The following is a 25978-nucleotide window of genomic DNA, read 5'->3' as shown; positions in this document are numbered from 1 at the left end:
AAATACGGCCAAGAAAACAAGTTCATATTGACTTTTATTCAATACAACTGTAATATTTGTAGGCCTAAATGTATTTAGGAAAGGTTTGAACATCATTTTTTTGTGATGACCTCAATTTTTGTCACAGTTTTTATGTGTCTTGTCATGCTGTCAGTCTTTCACATTGCTGTTGGATGACTTTGTCACTTCTAATGTTTGATTTTGTTGTAACAGACACTAGACTGGAATGCCCACAATCCATCTATAAATACTGAATACATGAAAATTTGAAACGGTCTTCATTTTTTTCCACAGCTGTTTATCTTATATAATTATAAGAGGTGTATAAGACAGGCATTGTGAATCCATCAGAGGACACAAAAACATACAGTACACCAAAAGAAATGTGTCGTAGGTCAGATCTTTAAATACCATTTAATGAGAAACAAAATATCACAACACATCAAATGGTTGCAACGTGACCATCGTATCTACTGTAGCAATTCTGTATTCGATGACTGCATTTTGCACATCTAGAATTCTTCCTACCTTCTATCATTCACCTACAGCCCATGAAAGTCTGGAGCTGCGATCTGCCTGACTTTGCATGAGAGTAAACCTTTAATGCATCTGTTTCAACTCAAGCTCCCATCCCAATTCTAACTCAAGACACTCGATTTGTCTGATCAATACTACTTTTCTGCTTTTTTCTGCCTAGGGGAGCAGCTGGACAGACAGAGGGGCAATTAAGGTGCAATTAGTGGCTCCTCTGTTCAATCTCCACCTCAGCAGGGGCCGGGTGGGGCACGGTCAAGGGCACGCGTGTGGGAGCAATAGCGAGTGCTTGTCGCAAAGGGAAAGATAATCGGGTTTAAAGAGAGAGAGAGCGAACGAGAGAAGCAGATGGACAGGAGACGTTCTGACTGTGAGCAGCAGACACATCGACAGACACTCACACTGAGAGAACACTGTACACACACACTCTTACATTTAGTATTCATGAACCACTGCCATACTGACTTGAATTCTGACAACTCAAAACAGCGTAAGGCAGTTCTCACCCGGCTGGATGCTGGAGAGAAAGGCAAAATCGGGCCAGTCGATTTCAGAGAGATGGAGAGCTGCCACAGTCAAAGCCTGCTGTCATACACTCCCATTGAAGTTCCGACTTAAGAGTAAGCTGAGTGCTATCCTTCACACTCTCACACAGCAAACGGCTGTTGAAAAAAGAGTCGGCTGCCTTTTCTACTTCCACTTTCAATGTCTCTCACTGTTTCACTCTATTCCGTGCTCAATCCTCTTTTTTGCTTACACCTTTAAAAAACCTCTTAATCTTAAGATTATTTGGGGGCGGTGCCTCTTTGAGATCTTTTTACATCATCTTTAAACGTACATTATGATTTCCCTCCCCCACCGCATTTTCTAACCTCCTTTCATTAATTTGCTGGCTGGTGTTGGCATCACCTGCACACACATGCTTGATGTTTTATACAGATGAATGGTGTGTATACAGTATCTTTCCACTGAGAGGACATACTGTACACTCGCTTACTCAGACACACACACAAGGTCTGACAGGAGAGGGGGATGATCGCTCCCTCATGGCCAACAGCTTTAGTGTAAACTCAATTTTCCGTTAACACCCGGCCAAGGGTACATATGCTGCCCGTCCTATGAGTCCTCCGAGCATATAAAAAGTGTAAAAAACAAGATATTAATTGTAAAAGCTTTTTTGTTCATTAACAGGGTACTTGACTCTTATTAAGACAGTGGCATAGCAGTAGATGCACGTGTTAACACATTAAGCTATTGGGTGATACCTATAGACTTACATATCTGCATATTACGCTATCATAAAAATGATATATTTGAGGTTTAATGTTGAGGTAAAAATGCTCAAGTTAAATGGGGTGTGTTTTGATGCTCCACAAAGCTCATGAATTATGGGGAGTATTTAATTGTGTGTTTGTGGTTGCGATCAGGATTAAACAGACTTTTATAAGAGCCCTGGGTGATCTTAATCATAGTAAAAATATGGAATTATAAAAAACACATACCAGCTCACAGACTGAGCTGTAAAATAAAGATGGACAGATTCTGTGGTAACCGGTGAAGTAAGTTTTTCTGCTCTGCTTTCCATATCCACTTGAACTTTCCACTTTCCTTTATTTTTTAAAATAAAATATGACCTTTCATGCTATTCGTGTTCCTCTGAGCACATTTATTATCTGCACATCCTGAAGAGGATGCTGAAAACAGATGAACTTTCTCTCTAACTCACAGTGACAGTGGGTCAGCATCTCTGAGAATTTTTATTAAAACCTGCATCTTTTCTCTAAGAGAACTGCATCTACTGCATCACCAAAACCATGATGAAATGTAATGATGCACCTTCCTCCTTAAAGGTCCAGTGTACGAAATCAATTGCAACCAATTGCTCAGTTCACCGCTCGACACATCCTTACGAAGCACTATGGTGGCTGACACAAAACTAAGATGACGTCTCATTTTCACTTTTTTGTCACAGGAGATAACGTGGACAAAACGTGTAGAGCAGTTTGTCCGTTTAGGGATACTGTAGAAACAACATGGAGAATTCCATGTAAGGGGACCCGTTGTATGTATATAGAAATAGCTCATTCTAAGGTTATAAAAACATAACGATTCAATATGTTAGGTCTCTATACACCTCTGAAGACATATGTTGTGTATATTTCATTTTGCAGTTCTGTCAACAGATACTCCTTAATCGTCCATATAGCACCTATAAAAAATAAAATCCATTGAAACCAAATAATTTAACAAGATCTGATCTACCTGCATATATAATTGGAGGCATGTAAAATCTTTTAGGCCTAGATATTATAATTTATCCAGTAACTAACTCAAATATGGCATTTGCATATTTTTATGCAAACAAAAACAAACAAACAGACAGATGCTTATTAAAATAAAATAATACAAAACTGTAACAATATGAATATTCATTCAACAACATCCACCCACACTAAGGTAAACACACAGCAAGAGTTAACCTTGCTGATGTTTATGGAGGCCTTTAATTTTCAGTGATGATGTGGGCTGAATATTATTGCTATGGCAACAGGGTACCAGGACTGCCGTGGGGGGTAATAGCAGTGAGTGGGAGGGAACAGTATCTACGCTGCTTCAATGTTAACAGATGACAACTCACAACTAAAACCAGAACAGACAGCAACAAACCCATCAATAGTATACAGATATGGTCATACAAATTTACCAGCTATAAAAGGGAATGAGAACAGTCACATAACACTTATAAACTAAGAACATGTTAAACTTCACTTCCTGACATCTTCAAATAAACTGCCAAACACAAAACGACCAATCGGTAGATATAAGCTGCCGCTGTGTGTGTGGGGGCAGACAGGGGCATGATGAATCCATGTAAGGCCTGCATCAGTCATCACTGCTGTGATGAAACAAGAACAGGTGCAAGATCACCAACAGCAGCTGCTGGCTCTCTCTCTCTCTCACACACACACACACACACACACTGGCACACCCCCAGTTAGTCACAAGATCAGGGGTGACCAGAAAAAGACAGACAGACAGATTTGGAGGGAACTGAGAAAGAACTGAAACTGGGGTTGGGTAACAACATGACATACAGAATACTGCCAAAAGATAAAAAAAGACGAAATGGAAAACTGGAAAGTGAAATGTGTCCAAGAGTAAGTTGCAACTTAGCAACACATTGATACAACACAATAAAGGCAGACGTTTCACCTTTACTCACCCGAGTGATCATGACGAGATGCCATTTCTTTTTCTATTTTTATCTCTGTACGCTTTTGAACCGTATCAAACAGGTTTGTGTTAGCCAGTCACACACTCACACGCACTCACATGCGCACACACAAACTGCATTTTTTGTAATTTTCTAAATCAGTATTTTTTATGTTTTAACTTTTAAAAACATCCAAACCAGATAATTTGCTTGAATGCAAAATTGTAAAAGATGAACTTGAACTATATGATATGAACTATATCTTTAATATCTTTACCACTGGCAAATATTATTGTGCCGTTTTAAGCATAAATCTTACAAGGTTTAAAAAAAGCTTAAAATAATATTAAATTTCATAATTTTCTCCTTATGTAAATGTAATTTGATTTTTACAAGACAAAATGCATTTTTTTGTTGTTGTTGCAAATCCCTTTATAATATAAGTTATAATTTCCTTAAAACTTTTGTTACATCTTGTTTGGTTTGAGTGTAACCCATTACTATCATACATGTGTAAGCCGTCACATCTGGACCACAGCTGCCTCAGGTTACACCACTCTTATATAATCACTCACATCAGACTCTATTTTCCTCATTTTTGGTTTAAGTCAACTAGCTTAATGCTCTATATCTTTTTTCCTAATGATATACAGTACTATGATGAGTAAATTCTAGTTCTCGTAATAATATCAGACTTTAAATTATGTGAAGTGGACAACAAGGTCAGTTCACTCTACGTCGTTTGTACTGCCAACATTCCCCTTTGATATTGTAGTTCTCCTGACAACAGGTCATGAGTCAAAACAATTCTGTCTGAGGGCCAAAGTAACTACCACACACAGCATGAGAAATACATGAACAAGAAGTTGGCAACTTTGTTTAAGCGGAAAACTTTACATTGCTTTACGATGATCTATAAGATTTAAGAATGAATAAATGATTTGTTTATTAAGCATGCACTTTATATACCTACATTACATCAATGTTGCAGACATTTTAGAAGCTATCTGATGTCCTGGTTTGCATGTATAATTTATAGTCTAGTTAGTTAGCTGGTGCATTTTGTCTAAGAGGGCAGCAAATTTTAAATAAATTATTCAGACAAAATATATCCTCTGCAGCACCAACGGTTGATGTTTTATTCTTTTTTAGTTATTTTTAAGCTACTCTGAATTCCTCAAAGAGGAAAATGCTCTTTTTGCTCCTGTCTTTGACACATGAGCTTGCATTACAAGACTAAATGTACAAGCATATTTGTTTGCCTAAATGACACAAATTGTATCAATATATATAAAATATATCACCAAATTGAATCACAGTTCATTAAGTAGCCCGCAAGAGCGACCGAAGACAATCTTAGGGTCCATCTCAAAAGTTTCAAATTGCGAGTTCCTGGAAACCCAATTTGAAATTGCCTCTAAGGGACCGGAATGAAACTCATATGGCATTGACAAAAATGAAGAGATTGGATTTTTATTAGGGGATGTCAGCAAAGAGGCAGAGATGAAAAACTGAGTTAATATTTAATGCTGAGAGACAACTCTGTCTCCCTCTCACCTCACCAGCCCTCCAGGCAGAGCAATTACCAGCCCCTCGTTCCTAACTCCAGCTGAATGTGAAAATGAATTTTGGGGGGGAAATGAGGTACGCTGGGGGTTGGGCGGTTAAATCAGAGACGTTCGGAAACCGAAAGATGGATGGCTACAAAAACGGGCAAATATAAAAAGAGACGGAGATGACTAAATGGAAGGAGAGAGTCTAAATGCTGCAATTTAGTGCCCCTCTGCATTTCCCCTCATTTACTTAAGCAAAAATGAGCACCTGTAACTGGAGCTAGATATATGCATTGTTTGGCAGAGCAATCAGCCTCTGTAGATGACAGTTAATGATGCAACAGCCAGTAATGGACATCTGAAAACGAAGTGAATTAAATAGAACTCCGAGAGTAAGAGAGAGAAAGAGAAAGAAAAAGAGATGGAATAAAAATGGAAGCAGGCAGCAATACAACAAATAAGTGAGTGACAGGAGTGGGGAGGGAGAGGATGAAGGGGTTGGGTGGGTAGGTATGTGTATTAGCGCTGACAGTTTCTGTAGAAGAGCTCACATGCCGTTTGTGTGTTTTAACACCGCAGCTGCTCCACACACAATGCAGAGGACGGTCAGATGACACACGGGCACCTCTGCCGTACCACTCAAGCTCATTACTGAGACAGAAGCATAAGGAAATAGGGAGAGAGAGCTGAGTCAGAAGATAAATAGTAGGGCCGTGTGAGAGAGAGACATTACGGCTCGAATTAATCTCGCTAAAAGGGTTAGGACGGGGAGCGCTGCCCTCTCTCCCTCTCCCTACAATTCAGTCATCCAATATCTCTCTCAACCTTCTCTCCGTGCCGCATAGTTTGCTCTGAGGGATGATTACAGTATATAACATATTTATAAATATTAAGCAGACAAAGTGGGTTCTGGGTGTAGATAACCACACGAAAAATGAGTTATTCAGGCTGAAATGACACAAAGTCAACAGAGCTTTGTTTCTGGAAATACTGTGCGTTTTTGAAGGATGTAAATAAAACTCACTACACTGCACATTTGTCAGCTAGAGTACCAGTTGCTCACTCACTTCATACTTTTGTCTAAATAATTGTTTTTCAATAGAAACTACTAGCACATAGCTGTTGACATACAGAAATCATCAGTGGGCTATCGGGCAACTTGTTTGAGACATTGTTGTAAATTCTTTTGGAATTCCAAAAGAGAAACATCATAATTTACTTTTAATGGTTTCTTTTTTATCTCTGTTGTCGAAGAGAAACGTTAGGGATACTAAAGAGATTGTATCTAAAGAATTATTATTTTTTACCAGCTGATTTAGGTTTTTTCACTTTTTCTTTGGCTTTGTGACCCCGTGTACTGATCATTATAAGCTTTAATTCAAGTTCAGATGAAGTTATGCTTCCAACCAGGCCACACACATAACTTGTTCAGTCCCTCTGTCCCCTGGTTAGTCTTAATACAAGTCTTCTGACTTCAGTTCATAGTATCAACACTTCTTTTGTCTGCTTGTTCCCTCTCTTTCCTTCCCTTCTTAAGCTCCACATTTCTCACACTCAGGTGCTTTATTAGCTGGACAATACTGCGTTTGACTTTTGGAGGGCGGCCGCCGACACACAAGCCTTATAAACATCAGACTAAGTAAACATAGTCAAGAGTTAAAAAAGGAAAAGGCTTTAAACATTTTAAAATGGAGTAGAATAAATTAAAACCTAATCTGTGTAAATTATATATTCAGTATTGGGTGAGGACTTTTGTTTTAACTTACAATTAAGCTCTTTACATTATGGCTTATGTGTAAAACAATCAAAATGTCATTGCCCCACAAATTAATTTTATTGATTTTATTGATCTTTGTTAAAACTTTTGTCAAGGCAATTGGTAACATTGGGTTAAGCATCATTTCTCATTTGTAATTTAAAGGTTAGCAACAGTATTTAACAAAGAGTCGTGTAGCACTCCTAAATGTCAATGGAGTAATGTTGCTTGCCTCATTGAATATTCATGAGCTTTGTAAAGTCACAAAAATTTGCACGTGCTTTGGTTAGTTTTCAATAAGCGTGTGGGGGAAGAGTTAAAAAGTTATGTATGCAGATAGAGAAGAAGGTATTTCAATGCTTGATTCATTTTGTTTTGGTCCAATTACTGTTACTCAACGTGCAAATATGAACAATAAACCATACATGTTTATACCTAAAAATTGAATTCAAACATTGTCAAAAGCAGAGCCAGGACTATGTCAATCCAGGATTAAAAATTATCAGAGGTTAAAAATTTCAAGTGTATAAATGCTCAAGTGACTCCCGGACCTCTTCAAGTGGTTTATATCCAAACCATAGCTAAACTAAGTATTATTCCTCACTGCAACATACTTTTCCTCTCTCTCTTTTTCTCACCCTCATCTTTCACTCCGTCTGGCAGCAGCCCCGTTCTATTTAGTCAAGAATCTCTTTTCCTCTAATGAGCTTCGGTTTGGCAGGAATGACAGAGAGAGAGAGAAATACAGAGAGGGAGGATACAGAGAATACAGAGAAAGTGTCTGCAATCCCAGAGGCTACTGATGTTTGACTGCACATCCTCGGGTCTGCTTTCCTGTCAGCCGCTGTAGAGTTCAACCGGTATGGTTTTCTTTTCCCGTTCCTAGGTTAGTGAGAACGGGAAAAGCTGGAAATGATTTGAAAATTAGCATGGAAATGAGGTTATTGTGGGTGGAGTGATAAACGTTAAATGACCGTGCATAATTACAACTGCAATGCGTATATTAACAGCTTCACCCATGAGTGAGTTGTGGCAAAAATTTAATCAAATGATATGCTGTTAATCCGATAGGATTAAAGGAGGACGTTATCGTAGCGTTTCACGTCTCCATGGTGAAATACAATAAGAGGAGTCTTGTCGAACCGGTCCCGTGAAAACAGGGGGAAACGCACACCGCTGGCGATCTTATGAGGTCCGCTTACATGAGGCCCCTCTATTGTGCCCGCAGTCTGTGCGGGTGCGTGTCGGGAAAAGATAGCAAGAACCATCGGCCTGTTTAAATCTCAGCCCCGATAGTCGTAAAGCTAAAGTTAAAGAGATTTTTAAGTGTAAGGGAGGGCGAGAGGATGATAAAGAGGCATTCGATGTGAAAAATCAGAGCTAAAAGTCAGTGTTTGTTTTAGAACAGCATGATACTTGCAACGCTAGGTCATGGGTTTGATTCCCAGGGAATGCAAGCACAAATAAAACATATAACTTGAGTGCACTGAAAAGTGCTTCGGATAAATACATCAATATAAACATCCTGCTGTTTTCACCACAATGCTATTATAGTCAGTCCTGCACCTGCCTCCCTCACCCCCCGTCAACCCCTCATTCTTATCAAATCTTTCTTCCCAATGTCTCTCTTTCTAGATTTTCTTCTGTCTCCTGCTGATTCTGTCTCTGTCTTATTTATTTTTAATCCTGCCTCCAGCGTAAAGTGAGATTGTTTACAACGTTAGCATTGCTAACAGTAGACTGAAGGCTAAAGGTCACACACAAACATTCCTTGCTTTTTCAACACAGTCTTTCATCCTCCACGGTTTCATTCACTCTGACGCTTATCTGAGGAGTTTTTTCTTTCATTTTCCTTGTCCCAGAAAGCACTGTGGCGGTATCATGATAGAGTGATGCTATCAGATGGAACTTTAATAGGAATGCATGAAATTTTGGTGACCCCATCAGTATTTGTAATATTAGCTATTCCAAAATTTTGTGATATGTCAATCGGGAAAATATAAGAATATTTATATATATATACATGCATTTGATGCAGGGTTCCAAACATATCAAAAGTAATTATCCTTTTTGTCTATGGTGCATTATATCATTTTAAGTAAAAAGACTAAACAATTGGGGAAAGAAAAACAACTTTGGTAAAAAACAAAATATAACATGCGTTGTCTGTAATCAAATTCGGTACAAAAAAGAACATTGTTGTAGTCCTTCTGAAACCTTGCATCTCCATATTTCTTGTTTTTTTTGCAATGAAAATTGTTTTATTCACCCTTTATTTTTGTCATTTGTTTTATGTACTCCCAAAAGTACTTCAAACAATAGCTATCATGCCACTATATCCCAAAACCCTGGCACTGTTTGGAAATATTCTTCTCTTTCCCCAAGCAATTTATGAAGTATGATTATGACTGGGTTTAGACTAGCTGCACAAAGCATGACCTCATCATCCGTGACTGTCTGTACAAGTTATCAGTTTCTCGAACCAAAACCACAGCACTAAGCTTCTAAAATGAAACCACTGTTTCATTTTATCCCTCCATTTTACTCCTCCACTGCGACACCAAGCCCTCTATTTCCCTCTCTCTCTTTTGCCTATTAGGACGGATTAACTTTATAACGCTTGAATGGCTGTGGGTAAGTGTGAAGGTAGTCACAGTCTCACAGGCGTTTCTGTCTTCGGCTCTGTAGCTCAGAGCAGCCAGCGTGTAAACAAGTCAGAGAGTTTGACGGAGGATCGATGCAGCTCACGGCCGGCTAATCCATTTTATCGCAGTTAGCTCAATGCACTCTACCTTGAATGATTCCTCTTTTTCATCCCACTGTCTGATATTTATCCTACTCTCTTGTGTTTTCTACTGTACTCTCTTTCTCCGTAACTGTATTCCTCTTGTCGAACTCTTGTCGTCTTGTGATTCACTTTGATTGATTAAAACAGAGGGTCACCTAGCGCAGAGGACGCTCCAACATGCGATCATTAAACTACACACACTTCCTACAAGCAGACATTCATTCGCCTCAGGAGGAAATTACATTTGGTCGAGACAGGGAGCTTTACTTTCTCTTCCTTGCTCTAAAATAACCGCAAAAAGCTTAAAGGGATCGTTCACCTTAAAACGAAATAAAATTGAGTCATGCTTGACTTGGTTCCAAATCTGTTTGACTTTGGTGGAACAGACAATAGTATTCATTCAATTTTAATTCGAGTCTTCAAGCTTCAGAAAGTGAATTTGTTTTCTTTTTCTACACCAAAGAAATAAAGCCAAGCCAGGTTTGAAATGGCATTAATTAATTTTGGCTGCGTTTATTTTTAAAACAGTACAGTGATAAAACAAAACAACAACTGCAATACTTTGTTTATTTGTTGACTGCTGGAAAGCCTTGGCACGTTAGCATTACTTTATCTTCTCATCTGAAATGCGAACGAGTTAAAAGATAACAAACTCACATGAAGACACACGTAATCACATTACGGTACTGAATAGTTTTGCATTATCTCTGCAGTGTGTGACTGTGAGCAGCATATGACACACGTCTGAGTATGTGAGATCAAGCAATAAAAACATACACACACACATACATGCGTGTTTCTTTAAATTCCATTCAAATTTGTATTAACAGACAGGACATCAGGGAGACACAGACAGACAAAAAGATGTGCAAGTGCAGAAAGATAGTGTCTGTAACCATATAGAGAAAAGAGAAAAGAAAAAGGACATTTCACTTAACCTTAACCATATTTCATATGTTTTGATTTGAACTTCCACATTTCTCAGTGAATTCTTCAAATTCCAAACTATCTGAGCTATTCTATCCAAATTCACATCCATGGTTCTATAATTTACTAACTAGGTTTTCTGGCCTATATCATTTTATTTTGGAGGGATTTCATAACACAACCAGGAGAACCGCCACAACAAGTGACCCCTCGGACTCTTCCATTGTGTCTGTGTGGGACAATCCTAATCCATCTAATTATGAGAAACCTGCCCTCTGTTAACACAAACACACACACTGCAACACCGCCTTTATATCCCTCTTGCTTTCCAAAAAGAGTCGGCTATTTAAAGCTAACATAGACAAAGGGCTCTGCTTAAAACCCACAGGGAAAAGCTGTAAATTTGAAGGGCGGAGAGGACAAGAATGAAGTGTCAACAAGGTTACCGGCCAGGGGGGGAATTGTCTTTCCAGGACAGCCACTAAGGAGACAGGGATAACAGAGGACGCATCCCCTTAGATGAACGGAGATGTTATAAAGGAATGAGAGGGGTGGCGGCGTCTCGGGCGAGGTCAGGTCAGGGTTAGGTCTGTGGTCTAAAGAATCACATCCTTATTGATGGATGCACTGATTCAAGCTAACTCGGCTGGAGGTTACACAACAGAGATCATAGTCAAGACATCAAAGAAGAGACAAATCACACTCCTGTTTTTGTTCATTATGTCACTGCAGAAAATATTTTCCACTCGTCATCCATGATGTCACTATACATTACAAAAAGTCAGAATATTTTTTAAAAAAATGTACGTGGGATAAAGCTCTTATGTAGTGAATCGATTGAGTGAATCATTTAAAGGGTCTATAAATATCTAGTAAAAATTGAAAGATCCAAGTGTTAGTAGAAAGCAGGAAATGCATTGCTAAAGTTGAACAATGGAGCAGAGTCTGGCCTGAGTGAGCTAGAGATTAGCATCTGCAGTGCGAACTAAAGAATAGCCCTTATCTGCATTACAGACATAACACGTCTCAACCTGTAGAGGAGCCAGGAAGCAGAGAGATGAGATACCGGGGGAAGGTACAACGTCAGGGATATAAAGCTGTAAAATTAATGAGTAGAGAGAGAAAAGTCTATAAACACAAAAAGAAGCTGAATATGGAGTACATCATATATTAAGGGAGGGGAGGAATATAACATCCTGCTGAAGAAAGAGACAGGACCACACAAGGAATCGAAAGACTGAGACACACAGACACGCTCACAATTGTTTGAAATCGACCTATCGTATTTGGTTCCGTAATAGTGAAGAAAAAGTTAAATCCTGCTTTCCAGGAATTCTGTTATTAGTAAACACATCCCCATATCTGTGTCCGAGCATTACCCTCAGACCTGACCCGGACATTCAAAAGCTCCACCTTTAAACATAATACAATAGCGCTGTTCCACAACTGAGCTGACTAGCTGTCTACCGCATACAAATGCAGCTTTATTTATCATTTTCATTATTTTGTTGCCAACTTTTTGGAACAGCCTTGGCATTGGGCGCATTACTTTCTAACTCCAATGTTTTGAAACAGCGCTGATATTAACAATAACATTCAAACAATCATTAGTGAGATTCCCAGCACATGCAATTCTGAAAGCGAGTAATATATCGCAGACATTTACATTTAGTCATTTAGCAGACGCTTTTATCCAAAGCGACTTACAAAGAGCTAGGTAGCAACAATCGATATGTCATACAGGAGCCATAATACATTAGGTGCCAATACAAAGTTACTGGTTTCAACTAAAGCTAGACCAATACCTGTTGAGAGAAAGGGTTAGTTTATTATTATTTTTTTTTTATTCTGTCTGCTCATATCAGAGTCACTTGTAAACAAGGACTTGGTTCCGCCATCAAGGTCAAGCAGTTTAGCACCCTGCTGGAAAGCTAATTCACGACTGCGTCAATGAAAAAGCAAACAAACAGATACTGTATACCACCAGCACACCTATGAACTTCAGATATAAGATTAGCAAGCACGAGCCAACATGAACGTGAAGTGGGCAGAAACCAGCCAGAGAGTTCATGGTCTGCTGAGAAGCAGATAATCTGCTGAGAAGCGGATAAGTATTTAGACAAAGTGCCCAGCCTGAACAAAAACATGAAAGAGGTGGAGCCCGGAAAAGTGATCAAAAGAATTTTTATCAATATTAGGACAGGCAGGTGACAAATTATCATTTTAATCAGAATTCCAGCAGGACAGATCTGGTTGTATAAGGGAGGCAAAGGGAGAAAAATGGAAAAAAATGATGAAATTAAACACAGGCTGCTCTGATGCCCCTGGCACAACATCATCCTCTTCAACTGTTCTGGCAGGATAGATAGAAGTTTGTGCATGTGGAGATAAGAGGAGAGAAAGAGAGCCTTTGAGGAGGGCAGCGAGCTGAAACCTTGGGGGAAAGAGCAATAAGAACAGATGCTACTGTCTACCATTATAATTTAATTCTGAAACAAAGACAGCAAGAGAGAGAAAACTGAAATTAGCTGTGGAGTCTAACTCAAAAGTATCTTCCAATAGCCTAAAATAAATCTAAACAAGAAACACCTACATGAGAAACAAAACTGCATTATTAAAAAGTAGTGTTGGAGAAGATTTCTCTCCAAGCTTTTCCTTTGAAAAAATATTTTTTAATTTAACTTGTTTTAAGCATATTTTCTTTATAAATATATATATATATATATATATATATAAAATATTTCCTATTAATTGTTCACTAAAAAACATGATTTTCTGCCACCTAATCTTCAGTATGATTCATACATGTAGTGATAGCATTTCAAACGTGATACAATGCTCAAATATGTGAACAATTTGTCAAACATTATCCAAACAAACATAAAAGAACTGTGATGTGATCTTGGCCTTTTCTTCTTTTTTGTGACTCATTGTCTGACCGCTGAAATATGCAAACACACACACGCACGACTGACATGAAAATACACGACACGGCGTATCAGCTCAACAACCTTGCAAACACACACATGCCAAGTTGTCTAGCAGCAACCCACAGTTCGTGTTAGAATGAAAGAAAAGTGTCAGTTCTTCCCTGCTCTTACAGACCTTTACAACTTTAAAGAGCTTCGGTACGAAAACACACCTGGAGAAGTATGCAAGGCCTCGGGCTGTGTCCTAAATCTTGGGTAATGAGTGGATTTTACTGTGTTTGTTAAGGGTTCTGTAAAGCTTGGCTGGGGGATATGCTCCGTGTCCAGGCAGGTATGAAGGCCAGTGACAAAAGGGTAGAAAACAGCCATCTGTCATCTAAAATGGGGGTACGGGGAGAGCGGAGGGGGTAGTGTGCTGGGGGCAGTATCTTCCTGTCTGTCACTCTGCACTTTTTAAAGTTATCCGTGAGTGAAACGTTCCTTGCTTCACAAATGAATGGCACCGCAGGGGTACGAAGAGTCATGCCTTTAAAGCATGTTTCCATCTGAATGCATGTGTGTGTGGTGAGGGGCTCATAGCTACTGCCCAAGAGCGGTTTCACTCAGTGTTTGCATGCCTTTATTGTTATTTGTGTGCTACTCCACAGAAATGAACACAAGACACCAACACATTGCCCTATGTGTGCGTCTGTGCTTGTTTGTGTACACTAAGGAGCTAACAGAAAGAGAGCAACTTACAGAATAAGAGAAGTGGAACGAAAGAGCATTAGAGATAGAAAGAGAGGAACTCTGCAGCCAGACATGCCAGTGAGCATATGTAAGCTGATCTGTGGGGCAGCGGGTCCAGCTGTCTCTATGTCACTTCATCTGGAGCAACACTGTAAACTATCATTCCCAGAGAGATCAAGAAATAGAGAGAGTTTAAATGAAAACAAAAAATTTGAGGTTGTTAATTCAATGTTCATTAAGGAGCTACATTGCAAACGTTCATTCACTGCACTTAAAGGGGCAATTCACCAAAAAATGAAAATCCTGTCATCATTTACTCACTCTCGTGTCACACTTTTATTTCTGCAGAACACAAAGAAGATAATATAATGATTGTTTGTAACTAAAAAACTCTGAACAACCCCTTTGACCTTTATTGTATGGACAGAAAACCAGAGTGACAGTGAACGAAAGTCATACAGGTTTGGAGTGTCATGGGGATGAGTAAATAATGCACAAATTTTCATTTTAGGTGAAATATCCCTATAACCGAGATCTGTACTCGTCGTGCTTCTTAACAGTTTTTGTCATGTAAATATTCACATTTCAGTATAGCAAACCCAGTTCCATGACAAATGTGCAACTACAGTCAGTTGCTCAGCACTTGCCGGAAGCAGATGGACAGAGGGCCGGGAATTCTAGGGAGGGTTAGAGCAGATCTCGGGGTAGAGGAGGTCGACTTTGACATTGATTACACCACCCTATGTTGGAAGCATTGATGTTGGAAGTGCCAGGACACGATGCTGGTGCCACCTGGCCATATAGCAGAGATGGCACGGTTGACATTGGTTGGCAATGTGGCGCTCACCATGGAAGCACCAACATGCAACCCCCTCCCTCTCCGGTTCTCAGTTATTCACACACTCTGATCAACGGCAGATCCTATCACCAGCTGGTAATGTTACCGCTATGGTAGGACCTCCCAGGCATTCTGCTTCCTATTTTTAAATACGTTTAAATCAAAATTCTCTTCTGGAATGAAAAGAGTATTTTCACATGCTCCTGTTGGAGAGTTATGCCCACAAACAAACACACTCGAAAATCTCCAAAACACACATAAACACAGTGTAAGGATAGCTAATAAACACATAACTGACACATACACTTTAAATCGGAAATCAAACCTCTACAGCTCTCTGTATGTATGTTGCTTCATAATGCCTCCTTCTTCTCTTGCAATATGTCTCACTCATTTCTTCCCTCATTTTCCCCAAATCTAGTCTCTCTCTTTTCTTTGTCTTTCTCCACCTTGTCCCTCTTGCTGTGTCTAATCACTCCGCATTAATACCTGCATTCCAGCAGCCGGAGGAATGTCTTAACAATGTAGCCCTGTCCTTTAACTGATGTACAGGTACAAGAGCGTGTGTGTGTGTGGACGTGTTCGACTTCACGTTTTCGGGTCTGCGTGTGCTAGAAAGTGAGAAAAAACGTTTTTGATGAAACATAAAAAGTCATAGAGTGAACTGAAAAAATTTGACAGATATATTTTAAAGACTGTGGAGTAATGAGATACTTCTGTGTAACAGTGGAGTGCTTCAAAATACAATTAAGCAATTTAAAGGTCCAACGTGTACTTTTTTCAGGATCTATTGACATAAATGCAATATAATATACATAACTATGTGTCCATAGGTGTATAAACACCTTACATGATGAAGTGTTATGTTTTTATTACCTTAGAATGAGCTATTTTTATCTACATACACTGTGAGTCCCCTTTGATGGAATTCTCCATGCAGCCCTAAACTGCTTTACAGAGCACTTTTCATAAATATGTTCTCTACTTCGGCAAAGCATGATGACACTTAGTCCTGTGTCAGCCTCCGTAAAGCTTTGAAATGGAGAAGTGGGAGTCATTGCAAGATACCCCTAAATTTCATACACTGGACTTTTAATGGTCCATATACAAATCAGAATTCTGAAAGCTGTGTAACATTAAATACTTTATTGCATGATGTCACTGCACAAAAATAAAGAGAGGAAAGAGATGTGAAAGATGGTAGGAAAGGGGTTTCCCCACAAGAAAAATGGACATTAACAAAGCGAATAAGAATAAACGAAGGCCAAAGGGGAAAGAGACCAGTGTGAGAAAGTTGCCTTTAGCGTAGTAAGGTACAGTATAACACTCACGCAATTGCTGTTTCAAAGACACTGAGGGGGGAGATCTCCCATCTGATCCAGAGTGGATCATTTTAATGAACATGTGTCCTCTGTTCTCTCTACACCAGCCCTCCCTACCGCACCAGTCAATATGCGCCCACACGCCCTCTCCTACTCCCACTCTGACTGTTAATTGACTAGGGAATTCCACGTGCCTGTCACCATGGTTACTTGGAAGAGAACGGGGGTTAGTCTGACCTCCATCTCAAAAATGTTCATCCGAGGCAGGGAGCGACAGCCGTCACTGCCCTCGCCCAACGGGCGTCCCACACCCCATAAGGCCGGCCAGGAGGCTCAAAGACATCAACAATGGCAACAAACATATGCAAAGACAGATTCAATCCACCAGTGCTTATCTGTTTCTTCCCAAAATGAATGTCTAATTAAGCCGGTTTTAAAGAGGTAAAGCCTTGTGTGTTTCAGCGCAGAACCATTTCTTAAGCTTTTGTCTTTTGAACGAACTAAACTAATCCACAGTAAGCCAAATGCGTAAGTGTGTAATTGTCTTTTAAGAGAGATTCTGCTAGGAAGAAGAAAACAAGAAATTACGGGTCCTCATTAAAGCTTAATTTAATTGCACATATCCCATTTCCTATGATAATTCATAACGGATCTGGATTTTCATTTGTGCTTAATTTGAGTGAATTAGAACGCACATTACGATCCGATCCTAGCTCTGGAAAACATCTTTCCCGTTGGTTGCAATGTGAATCTTACAAACTTCATCTAGATTCTCTTGTACTGAAAACAAATTACATAGAAAACCGATTTCTGGACATCAAAGACATTTCAGCACAAATATACGGTTACAACCTATAAGAAATGACACGGTACGAAACCTGAAATAGGACATCTAGCCACAGCTGTCAATCACATGCTGGTGTACTGTACAGGGAAATCACTGATTGGTTGAGATTATACCGGAGATAAACCAATGTGAGTTTAAGCCCCGAAGGCCTGAATATGATTATCAAGCTGGGTGTCAATCAGGAGACCAACAGAATTAGAGTTGGCACGGAGGTCCTTGGGGTCCGTCAGACCACCTTCCTGATTAACTCAGCCTGGGACATTCATTAACTACAAACACCACGCCAGCTAATATAAGTCACAGGAATGAAGGGTTTCAGATGTGGGAAAGGGAAGGAAAAGAGAGCGAGACAGAAATATGCTCTTTGATTTAGACCTGGTCAATTTGAAGTACAGGCTTACACAGGAAAGCACCGCGTATGTTACAGACACGAGTTGTGGGGGGTGGCGTTAGAAAAAAAATGAAAGGTGCGCTTCTCCCGCAGGTAAACACGTGGAGCCTGAGTGAAATGTGATCTGTTATCCAATCCCAGCCTGAGAACGGGGAACCCCCAATCTCAGCGGCTCAAAGACGTCCCAAAACGTCCATCTGACACTTACACACGAGCCCTCTGGTGATGTAATGTACCGTCTTTTGTAAACAGATTTATTTAAACAGAAACTGACACGTTCTTTAGCAGTATAATTCGTTGCCATGGATTGATGTAATACGCTCCAGAGCCGCACGCACTCACTAATGGACTCTTTTAATTTACTTTAGCCTGCTCAGCAGATTTCTCCCTACGAGGACATTTTAAATCAACAGTGGGCCCTGCAGTGCTCCGTGGGTCAAGCTCTGTTAGAGCAACAATGCGGTTTGTCAAACAGTGACCGTTTTCGTTGAAGAGGTTCAATGCTCCACTAACCATTAACCATATTAAAAAATGGCAACATAACCCACAGAGAAAAAATGTCCTTCATCCCACTTGTTGTGTAAACAGACCGTGAATGATTGAAAAGGAGAATTCTGATGATAAATCACATCCAGAAATGTATACATGCAGACACACTACACAGCCATCTTCATCTACTGAACTATGATTCACCCGCCAAAACCAGATGTGCAAATCAAAATATTTAAATTGTTGACACATGACAAAAAGTGTTCTGTGTACAAGCAAAATAAATATTTGTCCATTTAAAAAACTAAAATATTTGTTGGTGGTTTTGTGTGCACACCGAAGCTTTCATATCATTTTCAGGTGGTGCAAGTAGATCAAATGTTCAGGGTTCAGGTCCATCTTGAAGGGTCTCTGGAGGGCAGCGCAGTGAATACCTGAGCCTGGGGGTGTGTACCACTAACCAAACAGCCGTAAGCTGAGGGCCATAAAAGCTTTTCTCTCCCCTGCGTCAGTAGACTGTTCTCTGGGGAATGTTTGCCAGCTGATAGCATGAGGACAATGGAGAAAGTCTGTGTGAGGAAGAGGATGTTTGAGGAGTTCTTAAACAAGCAGTGTTTCAACACCACTCTGTTTTACAGGTAAATCTGGCACAGTTTAAACCAGATTCTGTGGAGTCTAACTGTGAGATGATGCAAATGAGCGAGACCATTGATGACCTCAAAACTAGCAGTAAATAAGCTTAAAGTAGAATGGAAATTCATGCAGAAAACAAAATATAAGATATATCATGATATAATAAGGAATGATATTCAATATTCACAGCATAAGGGTAAATTCACCAAAAAAGGAAAATTCGTTGGTTTGTGACCATACAATAGAAGTGAACGGGTACAGCCATTGGTTGGTTAAAAATGTGTCATACGGGTGTGAAATGACGGTGAGAAAACGATGACAGGATTTTTATTTTTGGGTGAACGATCCTTTTAACAATGAATCTTGAGATATATATTTTATATCCTCAAAACGCTGAAAATATATTCACTCAATGCTAGATATACCGTAACCAGACAACAAAACAGACCACCAAGTGTATAACAGAAAGCAAGATGTAAAACTACAAAGCATTTCTTGTAAGCCAAATCCCCGAACACTGTTAGGATAAACAAATCAATTCAGTACTACTAATGTCCATTTCAGGATCGATAGGAGTCTAATAGATGCTCCAATGTACGACAAGATGGCCGAAAGTAAAGCATGACCTAAGTTCGCTACTAAAAAGGGATATTTTTTCCCAAAAGATAACCCATCAGTATCCATTAGGAATGCCTGAGAGAGGCTTCATGATTTGCGTTGGCCAATCGCACTGCCGATCTCTGCAGCTAAATGGATCAGCCGCACTTAACCCTGTCTCCCCAAAGAGCCCATGTGAAGCTTCCATTCTCACTACCATCGGCCCCACATTCAAGGCTGTGCTTCAAAAGCACTACACCCCAGCACACACAAATGGAGCTTTTCAATGTCCCTCGTATCCTTCTGCACTCCGCTATAGTTTCAAACCACTTCAACATCCTTTACAGAAAACAGCCAAAGCACACACAACTTCCTCGCACACTCTTGTTTGTCTGTGTTTTCTGGATGTCGCAAATAACAGCCTTGAAGTTACAGCCGTGGAGAAATCAAAGGGCAGCAGGGCTACCTGCTTCCCCTATCCTTTTTTCTGCACTGCCTGGATGCTTTGTAGTGTGGGTAGAGTGTTTGAAGACCGAAGGACTGGGCAGGGTCCAGATTTCATGAAAGACTGGGGAGTTGGTGGGGGGGTTAGGTGCAGACTGAGCAGAAAAGTGGAGGAGGAGGAGAGACTGAGGGGTATTATTTTCTTTTCTAAAGTCACGACTATCAGCAGTAGGGCATGAATTTACCTCCACCCTCAAGTCCATATACACATGTCTGCCCTCATTGTCAACTTCTCTGTGTGTATGAAAGCTCAATATCTATGTTAGGACATGCATAATAGCTGTGTTAAACATAATGGAGACTATCGTAAATCAAAGAAAACATCAATGGTCTCCCACTGATCTACACACAGCGCCATCATTACTGAAAACAATGAGAAATGCTAATAACCTCAGAGTCATTGAAAAATCTCAGACAGAGCTAATCTACTGCATAACAGCTAGGCGTGTGTGCTGTGTATGGGTTTGTAACATCTGCAGCACCGTCTGAACAGTTGGAGTTCAGATCTGTAATTTCCATCCAAGGGTTCATTGGTCACAGGAGATACTTGAGCAAGCTCTGGAAGGGACTTGAAAAGATTTCGATTTTGCTCAACCTATAAAAAAAGATAATGTTATACCTGGATTCTATTTCTAAACATCTCTACAGTCCTTCTTATGAAGGTTTACCTTGGATTGCCAGAACTGATAAAAAGTGAAATATAAACACGTTTATCAGTCTTGTTCATTGGAAACAAAGCTACCTCAGAAGACTATTTTTTTTTAAACCAAACAATTATGGTCAACATTGACTACCATAGTAAGAAAATGACAATGGTAGTCAAAATTGCTACCTGAATGATATCCAGTAAGTTGAAGAAATAAAAGGTTTTTCTTAAGGTTAAAGGGACAGTTCACCCAGAAATAAATATTCTGTTATCATTTGCTCACCCTCAAGTTGTTCTAAATCTTTTAATATTTTTGTTTGTGTTCTGTTCAACAAAGAGAAAGATATTGGGTAAAAATGTGTGTAACCAAACAATTATGGCATAGATTGACTACCATAGTAAGAAAATGACAATGGTTGTCAAAATTGCTCACGTCAAGTTTGCTTTCGTACATTCTTCAAAATATGTTCTTTTGTGTCAAAACAGAACCAATATTTCCTACCATCATAGTCAATGGTGGCCAAGAACCGTTAGAAGCATTCATCCAAGTATCTTTCTCTAGATTTGGAAGAATTTTAGGGTGAGTAAATGATGACAGAATTTTCATTTTTGAGAGAAAAGTTCCTTTAAAACAGGAGACCTTGTGCTTTACTGATGGTGCTGTGAGGGTTTATAAGATGAAAAAGGTTGGAAAACACCGGTTTAGATGATATTAAGATGAAACAGCAGACAGCTTTGTATCTCTCTTTCTGAGCTCACATCAAGCTGAAGTGCAGCATGTGGTTGTCGCTGTTTTGTTGCCAGTGAGCTCTCTTCCAACTGCCTGCCAAAAGGACAGCCGCCATTGGGCCTAAGCTTCCAAAAACAAGCCTGTGTGATGGGCTTATAAAACAATTAAAACGAGCACAAACACTTTTATTTATCATTCAAAGTGTTTAAAGAGATCACAATTTTGTCATCATTTACTCACTAGCTTGTCATTTCAAACCTGTATGACTTGTTGGTAACTGAACAATGGCGGTTCCCATTGACTTGCATTGGTTTGCGTCAATCCAATAGAATTGGTACATCTGTTGTTCATATACCAACATTCTTCAAAATATCTTCATAGGTGTTCCGCAGAAGAAAAAATAATAACAGATTTTTCATTTTTGTGTGAACTATCATTTCAAAGCAGCTGTTCTCAAACTCTTTCATTGTAAGGCCCCCTTTGTGTAGAGTCCATTGGTGTCCCCCAAATAAAGACTTATAATCTTAAATTTAAATGTCGAATAAAAAAAAAAAACATTTGGTTATGCAATGCTGGAACATCAATTATTTTGTTCCGTGGTCTTATTTTTCTGATGTTTGATTGCATAAAATCTATGACAGATTTCTACATTTCATAAAATGCCACAAAATCTGTGGCCCTCCGAATCCATCTTTGGTCCCCTCAGCAGCCCACAGCCCCTGGTTTGAGAAGCTCTGCTGTAAAGAATCATTACCTGTATTTTTATCTGGCAATGGCTTTTCTGTACAATGTAACATTTATGTCATATTATTAATTGATAGAAATAACTGCAATATTATGATGGATTAAACTCCAAGAGAAAGTGCAACATGCTACAGCTATAACTGCAAACAAATTGTTAAACCACTATATCGTGACCTATGCATAAAAATAAGTGTATGGTCTACCAAAGTGTCATATTGTGGTCTTGGATTAAAACCAGAATGTTATGGTTGCGTGACCAGTTTTTACTGGCAACCCGTGTGTCCATCTGTGCAGAACGAGATAGAGAGAAAACCTGGAGATGGGGGGGGGATACAGAGTCAGGGGGCCATCTGTGCAGAACGAGATAGAGAGAAAACCTGGAGGGGGCGAGATGTAACCTGTCCCCGGCTGAATGCCTCTCATTCCAAGCAGTGACTCCCCCCACAGGCATGAATCACAAGGTTTAAGCAGTCTGGGGCCCACAACAGTAAGCTGAATCACACACTACCGGCCCTACCCACCACCATCATCACCAACCAAATAAGCACCTTGGGTCTGTACAGTTGCACAATTTGTAAAGTGAGTTAGCCATTGGGCTCGCACCGGGGTGGGCTGTGCGTGCACACAGGTGTGTGCATGCTGCTTTAAATGTGTGTGTGTTTATGTGCAGGTGCTCACACTGCCATTAAGAAATGCGTACGTATGCACATGGATATCAACATGAGCTTTGAGCTTGGAGAAGCCACCTCAGAGACACAAGTTTTGCTTTTATCTGTTGGCCCAGCACAAAGAGCGGGTTTTAATTCGAAGCCTCCTAATACCATAATAATTACTGCTGGCAGCAGGAGGTGATGTGTGTGCGTGCTGGCGTTTGAAGCCGCTGTGGTTGGGGAAAAATTTAACCAAGGAAATGAGCGGGGGAATAAGCCCATGATAGAAAAAGGAGGGAAGCGCATTGTTTCTATGAAGCTCCTTAAACTCGGTTGACAAGCTGTCTCTGCGATTCTTTCCATCCACTTACTAAAATCCTACTGTGATCAAACGCATGCAGCCACACACCTCACCCAGGTAGAGTCATGATACCACCTAAGGATGCGCACTTGGAGCCCGAGAAAGCAAATAAAATGTCTAAATGCCACGTAAAAAGGGTATTGCTTTGTGACTGATGTGAGAGTGGTTAAAGTAACAAGGTCATGTGATCTAAATATGAGGTTGGCCATGAACCATTTTATATGCAAATCATTGAGCTTTCCATCGTGGAACAGATACGACAAATTATTATAAAATAGCAGGTGCTGGTGGTGTCCCTATGGAATGGTAGAGGGTGGCAAAAAAATAAACGGGCAGAGGTCCAACGGCTTCCACTTGGCAGTGAAATGCTACAGAATTCAAACCAATTGCCCGGAAAGATGATGAAGTTATTCTTCGCCCAAAAATGAAAATTCTGTCATTGTTTACTCCCTTTGTGTGGTTCCAAATATGTATAAATGTCTTTGTTCTGATGAATACAGAGAAAGACATTTGGAAGAAGGCTTATAACCAGACAGATTCTGCCCCCCACATTGACTACCATAGTAGAAAAAAAATACAATGCTAGTCAAAAGTGCCCTAGAAATGTTTTTTCTGCATTCTTCAAAATGTCTCATTTTGTGTTCAACGGAACAAAAAATATTTAAAATAATTTTTCCTACAATGGGAGTCAAAATATGTCTGGTTAGAAGCATTCTTTCAAATATCTCTGTGTTCATCAAAGCAAAGAAACCTATGCAGATTTGGAACAACTCAAGGAGAGTAAATGACGACAGAATTTTCATTTTTGGGTGAAGTGTCCCTTCAAAGCATGTTTTCTGTCTTCATATTCTGATCAAAAACAAGGGGGAACCGAAATGACTTTTAATCCCATTAGGGTTAAAAGATCATGGGTCAGTTGTTTGACTCGCATAATAGAAACAACAAAGTGCATGTTCTCACCGTCATGTACTCAATACCTTTAACATGTACACACAGCTTTCAGTACAGCAATACAGTCTGGCCGTCAGGAAGTAAGTAGATCCAATATCATACAACTGTCTCAGCATATATAAAGCTCAGCTAAATTAGTTCATTTTAAATCTTAAATAAATTAATAAAACATTTAAAGGATTAGCTTGAGAGAACTGCTTTGTAGACTCACAAGAGAGATATCATAATGACAGGACCCTGGGCAGCAGAAGAAATACTTAATCTCTGTTGCGCCACACAGCATTTTTACACTTCGGATAGGAGTAAAGCCTTTACACATTTTCTCTTAAACAATAGGACGCAGAGGGATAAAATCCGTGGTTTTATAAGACAGTTGCTGCACTATACTAAAGGCAGGTGAGAATGCCAAAAAAGACAGATACACTTGATAGGAAAAGGGAGTGAGAGAGCCTCAAGAGCAGATAAGATTAAAAGCAGGTACCTCTGGAATGGAGAGGAATGCCTGCCTGGAAGGGTTTTCTAGATTTTGGAGTGGGAATGGTGCAGTTGTAACAGGGGAGCGATGCACATGCATCATTTTTATATTGAACAAATTTAAACAATCAGTCAAAGAATACATTTTTAGGAGTGGTAAAAAATGTAAAAACGTATGCAATTAAACTTATGTTAAACAGTTAATTAACTTTACATTAACGCGACGGAATTCGGCTTCCGTTTTGCGTCAACAAATTGCTAGTAAAACATTCACCTTAACGGGAGAGGTGGTAAATATTAAACGAGGTCAGTCGGAGTCCTGCCGCAGGTTTATCGCGCATTCAAACATACAGGCGACATACAGCCGCTCTCGGGATGGCTCTCAAGTGCGCCGGAGTGTCACTCCTCAACCCCAAGACTTGTCCGGGTTATTAACCTTTGAACTATTTCCAGATTTAAACATAACCCACAAACATTTAAAGACCACCGACACCCAAAAAATCAGTCTCGAATCTTTGTGGAAGAGTGTGTAAAGGAGACGTGTAGTACCCCCAAAGTTGTTTTAAAATAAAATGTAAAGATGTTTTTGACGCACTTGCACTCATCATCCGTCATAACACGCACTTGTTCAACGCAGCAATGTTCTCTACATCTAAACATGCACTTTAGGTTTAGGTTTAAATTCATAACATAGTGATTAAATGTAGCCTATATTTAAAACTTTTGGCAGAAATTGGCGTTATGCGCCTTGACGTTTTAGTAAAAATGTATATATTGAACTTACCTTGTAGCGTTAAGGCAAACACGGTGCAAACCCCGAAGCGTCCCAGCATCGTTCTTTCCATAGTTGCTTCTAAACTTAGCGGCTTTCTTTCGCGCAGCGTCGCTTTGATTTCTTTGCGATGTATCGTCAGTCCGGCGTATGTCCGCACAACTCCTTCACCCTCTGCTTTCAAACTGTGCCTCACGCACTCACTCGAACACAGCCCGTCCTCACAGCAAGAAATCTGATGCGCATGGTGGTGACTTGGCTGATATATTTGCACAAAAGGTGACCCGTCTACCCCTCCCTCTCCAAAACCTGCTGCTGGAGTGAATCAAAAATGGGCAACGGGGAAAACGCAAACGCTGATTTAGAGTTAAATGGATGGAATTTAACCTAATAATATACTTTTGAATCATGTTTAAATTATATAAATGAACGCAGTTGCGTTTGTATGAGTTCTGAATGCGTAATGAACGATCACAAATGACCGCAGAACTTATAATGGTATAGATGGTAGTATAGAAAACATTCTGTAAATTCCCCACACAAGATTTGGACTGTGCTATGTTTTTTCATGTAACTTAGTTTCTTAGTGAGAGATGTG

General features: G+C 39.7%; 1 protein-coding gene across 4 annotated transcripts in view; it reads right to left on the bottom strand.

Moving 5' to 3' along the window:
- Positions 1-25634, bottom strand: part of bcam (basal cell adhesion molecule (Lutheran blood group)) — a 41919-nt gene extending 16285 nt beyond the window's left edge. For 2 of the 4 annotated variants that reach the window (XM_056762514.1, XM_056762515.1), the window contains exon 1: positions 25393-25634. In XM_056762514.1, coding sequence (XP_056618492.1) covers positions 25393-25453 — 61 coding nt within the window. In that variant the 5' untranslated portion in view covers positions 25454-25634. The remainder of the gene's footprint in view (positions 1-25392) is intronic. The other 2 variants (XM_056762516.1, XM_056762517.1) reach the window with 1 other exon arrangement.
- Positions 25635-25978: the final 344 nt, after the last annotated feature.

The sequence above is a fragment of the Triplophysa dalaica genome, chromosome 12, assembly GCF_015846415.1.
Source record: "Triplophysa dalaica isolate WHDGS20190420 chromosome 12, ASM1584641v1, whole genome shotgun sequence".
In the NCBI taxonomy this organism is placed as follows: domain Eukaryota; kingdom Metazoa; phylum Chordata; class Actinopteri; order Cypriniformes; family Nemacheilidae; genus Triplophysa; species Triplophysa dalaica.
Note: the sequence above shows the minus strand (reverse complement) of the source record. Positions and strands in the feature narration are given on the sequence as shown.